The sequence below is a fragment of the Lasioglossum baleicum genome, unplaced genomic scaffold, assembly GCF_051020765.1.
Source record: "Lasioglossum baleicum unplaced genomic scaffold, iyLasBale1 scaffold0065, whole genome shotgun sequence".
Taxonomy (NCBI): Eukaryota; Metazoa; Arthropoda; class Insecta; order Hymenoptera; family Halictidae; genus Lasioglossum; species Lasioglossum baleicum.
The window spans coordinates 175768-183517 of record NW_027469125.1 but is presented as its reverse complement, the minus strand read 5'-3'; the positions used below and the strand labels follow the sequence as shown (position 1 = coordinate 183517).

General features: G+C 48.2%; 1 protein-coding gene across 1 annotated transcript; it reads right to left on the bottom strand.

Annotated features, from left to right (window-relative positions):
- Positions 1–828: 828 nt before the first annotated feature.
- LOC143219728 (uncharacterized) lies at positions 829–4019 on the bottom strand. Its single transcript, XM_076445605.1, has 5 exons — positions 3959–4019; positions 3677–3788; positions 3114–3426; positions 2331–2888; positions 829–2280 (listed from the first exon to the last, which is right to left on the bottom strand). Exons 1-5 carry the CDS (start codon positions 4017–4019, stop codon positions 829–831), a joined length of 2496 nt encoding a protein of 831 aa, XP_076301720.1.
- Positions 4020–7750: the final 3731 nt, after the last annotated feature.

Here is a 7750-nt window from a genome sequence, read left to right as displayed (position 1 = left end):
CACATAAGTTTTCCATTTGGACGGATGCGAATGTAGCCATGCTAGCACGACGGTTGAATCCGTCCAACAGAAACACGAGGCGCTGGTGTTCGGAAGCGACGAAAGGACGAATGTCAAGCGCGGCTGCTTGCAGCTCGAGACGCGGAACTGTCACAGGGGTGAGGGGCGCGACCTTGGACTTGCCTGCGAGTAGTGATAGGGTGATTTGGCCTGTCGTGGAGATGCACCGAGCATAGATGACGGCGGCGTATGCTATGTTGGATGCGTCCGCGAATCCATGAAACTCGATGTGAGAGTTGGACGGAGAGTAGCCGGTCCATCGAGGAATTTGTACTTGAGTGAGCGACGGTAGGCGAGTATAGATCGCGGTCCAGCGATCGAGTGCGGGGCCGGATATCGGAGTGTCCCACTCGATTCGAAGGCGCCATAGGTCCTGAATGAGAATCTTGGCGGAAATGATGGCAGGGGTGACCCAGCCCAAAGGATCATAGAGTTTCGCGATCGTAGATAGAATCGTCCGTTTCGTGGAGGGGGGTGTATCGGAAATCAAGACTTGGAATTGGAAAGCGTCGCGAGACGGATTCCAACTTACTCCTAGAATTTTGACCTCATCGTCGGGTGCGAGGAATTTCGAACACGCAAGGCCGTGATCCGCCGGATCCATATCGGTGAGGAGTTCGGGATGGTTGCTTGCCCATTTCCGGAGTCTTAAACGACCGCGTTGCAATAAACCATTTAGCTGATCGCGAGATCGGCGTAGAGAAGGGATATCGTCGCCGCCGAATAATACGTCATCGACGTAAATGTTAGATCGTAGGATGGGACGAGCTAGGGGAAATTGAGAGCCTCTTCGTCCTCGCTGAGTTGCTGTAATACTCGAAGGGCGAGGAACGGAGTGCAGGTCATTCCGTAAGTGACGGTTAGCAGCTGGTAGGGGTTGGGCTCGTCGCTGGGGAATTCTTCCCAAAAAATCCTCTGATAGTCGAGGTCGCGGGCATCGATGAGGATTTGGCGATACATCTTCGCGATATCGGCTGTGTAGACGTACCGAAAATTACGCCACCGAAGTAGAACGGAGGACAGATCAGCTTGTAACTTGGGACCGGGTAACAGATGGTCATTGAGGGAGGTTCCGGTCGAGCTAATGCTGGACGCGTTGAACACAACGCGGAGGTGCGTCGTCGCGCTGCCTTCGCGACACACAGGGTGATGGGGTAAATAAACAGATTGCGTCGACGACGGGGAAGAAGGGGGTGCGCGACGCATATGGCCGAGTTTCTCGTACTCGTGAAGAAACGCTTGATATTCCGAGGCGAGGGTGGGCTGCCGGTGGAATTTTCTCTGCAGCGAGCGGTGGATTTGTTCCGCTAAAGGGCGTGATTTCCCGATATTTATGGGAGGTCCAGTTCGGAACGGAAGACGAACCACGTACCGACCGTCGGCAGTGCGGGTGGTGTGCGCGCGGAAGTGTGACTCGCACTGTTCTTCGTCCGGGGTAAGGAGAGCGCGACGGGGAATCTCTTCAAGTTCCCAAAATCGTTTGAGCTCGTGGGAGAGAGTGTCGTCGTGAATGCAATGGTGCATTGTGATGGTGGAGCAATCGAGAGGTTGACTACGGGCCGCGCTGGAGGTAGCTGCCTCTGGTGCCTGACACGCGATAGGTCCGGAAATGACCCACCCAAATACCGTTTCTTGCGCTACCGGTAGTCCGTGGGGACCTTTACGCACGCCGTGAAGGATTAGGCTGTGGTAGACGTCCGCGCCCAGTAGGAGGTGAATTTCGGCCCGGCTTGACGGATCGGGGTCGGCCCATTCTAAGTTTGCGAGGTGCGCTAGAGCTTGGGAATCTCGAATACGTTTCGGCGCGTATGTTGAAAGCCCAGGGAGCACGAGCGCGATGGTTGATATTGCGGGAGTCGCGGACGATCGGTGAGCAACTTGGAGCTGCACAGCGTGACGCACGGTGCCGGCGTGGATGCCGCCGACAGCCGAGATCGTGGTGGTGACGCGGGTGCGTTTCGCACGCAGAAGATGCGCCATCGCTTCCGTGATAAAGCTGGTTTCGGAGCCTTGGTCAATCAGGGCTCGGATGGTCACGCAACGACCGGACGGAACGCTTATCTTGACGAGGGCGGTGGCTAACAATACCGTGGTGCTTGGTTCCGCGATGGTGGGCACGAGGTCAGCGTAGAGTTTTCCGCCTGTATCTCGTCTTCGTGTAGGAGCGAATGGTGTCGTCGGTGACACAGGCGACACGAAAACTTGCTGGTACAATCCCGACTGAGATGCGCATGGCTTAGACAGTTGAAGCAGCGCTTGAATTTATGTACGAGCTTGCGACGGTCGCGAGGGTTTTTCGCAGCGAATTTCGGGCATGCACTAAAGAAATGAGGAGCTTGACACACTGGACACGGTGGAGATGGTCGCTTGATCGCGGTGACGGCATGCACGTGCGACGTATCGTCGATCAATTCGGTGGTCGCGACAGGGTGCATCGAGGAGTTAGAGGACACACTTTCCGCGAATTCTTCAAGTCCACGCACGCGGGAGTCGATGAAATTGGACAACGTGTCGAAGGACGGAGGCGTGACATCGTCGCTGATTTTTAATTTCCAAGCCCGTCGCGTTGTGTCGTCTAACTTCTGGGATACTAGATGGACAAGAATATCGTTCCAGAGATCTTCCGGCTTCCGGTTGAGATTCTGGAGCGACGCGCGGATGATGCAGACGCTGTCGCGAAGTGCGAGGAGGTCGTCTGCCGACTCGCGAGAAAGCGCGGGAATATCGTACAATTTTTGAAGGTGGGCGGTTACAAGACGTCGCGGATTTTGGTAGCGCGTGGTCAAGGTCGCCCATGCAATTTGAAAGTTATTTTCGGTCACGGGAATCTGTTTGATATAGGCGAGCGCTTTACCCGTGAGAGAAGAGAGAAGGTAGTGGAGGCGCGATACATCGTGAAGCGTGTCGTTCTTAATGATGAGAGATATGAAACGGTCGCGAAATGATTCCCATTCGGCGTACTGGCCATTGAATTCGGGCAAGTCGAGACGGGGAAGTTGATCGGCCGGTACCGCCATTGAAACTTCGGCGCTAGGGTTTGAGGTGGGACTTACTGTAGCGCTTGTCAAGTTGTCGAGCGGAGTCGTCATGAAGGACAAGGTCTCCAAATAGGTTTCCTCCGTTTGCTCGAACTGGTCCTCAGAAAAGTATGGGAGCTGGGCCTGGTCCGCTGACGACGCGGCAGCGCGAAGGCGCGCGTTGACTGCATCGAACTTCCGCCACTGCTCCTGGAGATGGACGATTCTCGTTCTCAGCATCGTTTTGGTCCACTTTTCCTTCCCCAGCTTCTTGAGGTTGGCCAGAGCATTGTCGATGCCTCGTTTCGTTTGGAGTTGACCCGCGAGTGCGTCCGCCGTGGTAGAGAATCTTGCAGGTCACGAGGTACTCCCAGTTCTCTTTTCCGCGATCCGGCTCGAAGGACCAATGTTTCGGCTTCGACTTTAGATGGAAATGCCGGGGCGCCGGGATCGCCCAGATTTGGGCGCGCGGAGACAAGAGACCGGGAAAATTATACAAACGAGGAAACTCGCGAGAATAGACTGGTTGATTGGAGGTCTTGAAGGTGACAACTCACTTTTATTTGTCGTTCGAGCAAGGCGCGATAATACAAAGAAACTTGGATGATGGTTGCATGTGAGGTATCGCGAGGAATGACTCCTCCGACGCAGGAGGGTCCCTAAATAGCCGCCGCTTCGGCCGAGGTGGTGTCACGCGATTGGCTTGGATCGCTTATCGAATCGATTGTTTCGAGATTCAAAGTAAGGTGATTTACGGTCGATGCGAGACGTTACGAACGTTGAAACAATAACAGCGGGCTCTACGCACCGCTGACTCGACGTAAAAACCAAGTGTCGCGCGGTGTTTATCCGTGTCTCGCATCGACCGGTAAACTCCTTACTTTGAATCTCGAACAGGGTATGACTAACTTCTATAGGAGGAACATTTCTCATGCAGCGCATTTGCAAGCGCCGCTGAATGAGTTTCTTCGGGATTCGAAAAAGAATGATACGAGAGAGATACCTTGGACGGATGTCGCGAGGCAAGCCTTCGCGAAAACAAAGGAAGCCCTTGCCAAGGCAACCTTATTAGTGCATCCGCGGGTAGGGGCAGAGCTCCGAATTGTTTCGGATGCGTCCGATTTTGCAATGGGCGCAGCTCTTGAGCAGCAAGGAAAAAATTCTCTTTGGGAACCCCTTGCGTTTTTCTCTCAAAAGTTTTCTCCGGCGCAAGCCAAATACAGCGCCTATGACAGAGAGCTGACAGCAATTTTTGAGGTCGTAAGGCACTTTCGGCACTTTGTGGAAGGTCGAGATTTCTCGGTCCTTACTGATCACAAGCCGTTAATTTATGCGTTTCAGCAACGCCCAGAGAAAGCTTCTCCGAGACAGTCTCGCCAGCTATCTTATATAGCACAATTTACGACGACAATTCGGTATATTCCGGGTCCGGAAAATGTTGTCGCCGACTCTTTGTCAAGAGTATCAGCTCTCAGACTACCCCTTGAGATCTCGCTCAAGGATATTGCTGAGCAGCAAGCAAATGATGAGCAGCTCAAGCTCATTTGCAGTTCTCCAGACTTTCCTCTCAAGTTAAGGAAGTTATTATGGGGTCCGGAGCATGTCGCGATTCAATGCGAGATCTCCGGTGAAGCGATTCGCCCATACATTCCTGGTGCGCTTCGCAGGTCGGTTTTTGACCTATTTCACAACCCCGCCCACCCGGGGGCGAGGGTAATGGATCGTTTGATTCGGCAAAGATATGTCTGGCCAAATATGACCAAAGACATAGCATTGTGGTGCAAAAATTGCATCAAATGTCAACAGTCTAAGGTGACTCGACATTGTCGTCACCTCCCTGAGCATTTTGTTGCTCCTGATGGACGGTTCGATCATGTTCACATGGACATTATCGGTCCTCTACCGTCATCAGAAGGTTTTTCATATTGTTTAACCCTTATAGATCGCTTTTCGCGATGGATAGAAGCAGTTCCTTTACGGGACACTAATGCAATGACTGTTACCAGAGCGTTTTTTGACGTGTGGGTCTCGCGTTATGGCGCGCCCAAGGTGTTAACCACCGACCAGGGGGCTCAGTTTGAGTCGCGCTTATTCACAGCGTTATTATCGCTGATAGGTTGCGATCGTATTAGGACTTCCCCTTCCCAGGGGAATTCTTTCTATATGAGGATTTTGCGCCAGATCCGAATGTGTTCTTGGAAGAATTCAAGAAATATATGCGCGACGTGCATCCAGTGCCCGTAGTGCACAATAGCAGCAGGCGAGCGTTCGTGTTTAAAGATATGCAAACATGCACTCATGTGTTTTTACGCCGTATGGCGAAGAGGTCTCTGGAACAACCGTATTCCGGCCCTCATAAAATTATAAAGAGAATTAACGAGCAGTTATTTAGTGTTGATGTCAACGGTGCTGAAAACACAGTATCAACAGAGCTCTTAAAACCGGCATTCTTTATACCGGACTCTCCGGTTATCGAAGTGCCTGGAAATACAATGTCAATGCCCGATTGTTCAGGTCAGTCTCGTCCACCATTGAGGACGCACTCTAAGAAAACTGTAACTGTGTCAGCAGACACACGGGCAAGACCATGAATAATGTGTTGCAATCAGCACACTTGTCACAGTTGCTAGGTGCGCTCAGCGCACTAGCAAACTGCACATCTTTTTGTTGTGTGTGATAAACCTGCCATGTGCATGAAGAAGCGTTTATTTTATTGTTATAATAACGGACACGGCGCGTACTGTGCGCCGAAGGATTAAAAGTTTTGTATATATATTGTAAATATTTTATGTTATAAAATAAATTGTGTCGTTCCACTCGGGGGGGAGTGTGTAGGGGCTCTGTTCCCCCACTCCCGTGTTACCAGAAGTGGGGATCGGCGGAAGCCGAAGGCAACGCCGAGCTCCCGCTCTCTCTCTTGAGCATCGTTACCCGAGCTGGACGGTTGTCCGAAAAGTCTGTGTTCCGATTCCTTCGCAATCCTTGTTCTCATCGAACATAACCACGACACAGGGTCGTGGCGGCGTGTAGGCGTCGATAAGAGTAAATCCTTCAACCTTCTGGGAACTTCGACCTACAGCTCTCTTTTACAGCGCCAACTAGTATCTCAGTTACCGAACTATACGTTTCAGTTCTATTCAGTCCATTTCCCTTCTTATATTTTTCTTGTACACGCCGACTGAAATCTTCGCGTCCCTACGCCATTTGTGATCAAATCGCTGTGAGCGGTGCATTATGCCTATACAATATATATTGCTGCATTTGTAAGAAAAACGGGAACCTTTGCAGCTTATTTAATATACCCAAGGAGCCACATGTGTAAGTATAAACTTAAATAAGTATACCCAAGTATTTAAATTTTTGGCTTACACGTAGTTTATACAATTACTAATATATCGTGGTATGGTATTTTGTAGGCAAAAAGAGTGGTTGCGATTCTGTAATATAGAAGAGAATCTAGACGCAAATTATATGAAATATAGAGTTTGCAATAATCATTTTGTAAGCTCCGATATCAGAAAAAGGTATCCTAGGCCATTGCTAAGAAAAAGCCATTCCATGTATAAGGAATATTCGAAATGAAAAAATACAAGGTAAATACAGTTTCATAATTACTTGATGTAATATTATTTAAATCTTCTTATGTGCAAAATTTATTTAATGCAGAGCAAACTGTTGAGACCGTTGAGACCATCGTATCAGTGGCAAATTTTGAAGATCGAGATATGGAAAATCCAGGACCAAGCACTTGTATGTTCACAAATCTTTCAATTTTGATACAGCAGTGAATATAAAGAAATCCCATTTGATTATTTAGAGACAATAATCTTTTTAAGTAATTAAATTTTAATTAAATTGTGATAATTATATTCATTTTTTTCAAACAAATTGGATTTCTTAATTGTAAAAAAATTTAATTACATTAATTCTTTTATTAAATACTAACTATAAGTAATATACTAGGTAGTACTAACCACAGGAAATGAAACACTTGTTTGGACTGATGAGTGCAACTACCTGCTGCTTGTCCGTAGTTTTGTTTATTATTTTGGAACAATTAATCGAATCTGCTTTACCTTTTTCTACTAAAGCTACTCCAATATTGAATCCTTGTGGATTAAAAGCAACATGCTCACCAACGAACACACCTAAAAGAAATTAAAAGTCAGCGGCCTATAACGCCTCATAAAAAGGTACAAAACGAGGTGTCAACGACTGCAAAAACAAAAATATCAAGATAGAACAATAGCAGCAGCACAACTGATTCAGCAAAGTAAGCAGTTTCTCAATCCAATCACACATACATTATTTTCCACACAATTGCGGTTACGTGCCATTAAAAAAGGCGGACAAAGATTCAGCAGTGAAATGAAAGATTTTGCGCTTAGTATTTACTATCATTCGCCAAAAGCGTATAGATTTTTATTAAAAGTCTTCCATCACACTTCCATCAGTATGGACATTACATAGATACCAAGAGAATTTTGAAATGCATCCCGGATTAAACATGCGAGTATTGGATCATCTGAAAAATATATTTAATGACAAGAAAGATAGTCACAAAATTGTAACGTTGATATTTGATGAAATACATCTAAATCAGGAAATTCATTACAATCCGAAGTCAGATAAATTCATAGGTGTAGAAGACCACGGGGAATTAAGAACGCTTC

What these genes read in the sequence shown, in the direction of transcription:
- LOC143219728 (XM_076445605.1), bottom strand. Translation starts at nt 4,019, where the DNA reads ATGCGCTGCATGAGAAATGTTCCTCCTATAGAAGTTAGTCATACCCTG. An exon ending in TACCCTGTTCGAGATTCAAA is followed by an intron (nt 3,789 to 3,958) that starts GTAAGGAGTTTA and finishes CGATTCGATAAG; the next exon opens with CGATCCAAGCCAATCGCGTG. An exon ending in ACAACTTGACAAGCGCTACA is followed by an intron (nt 2,889 to 3,113) that starts GTAAGTCCCACC and finishes TATATCAAACAG; the next exon opens with ATTCCCGTGACCGAAAATAA.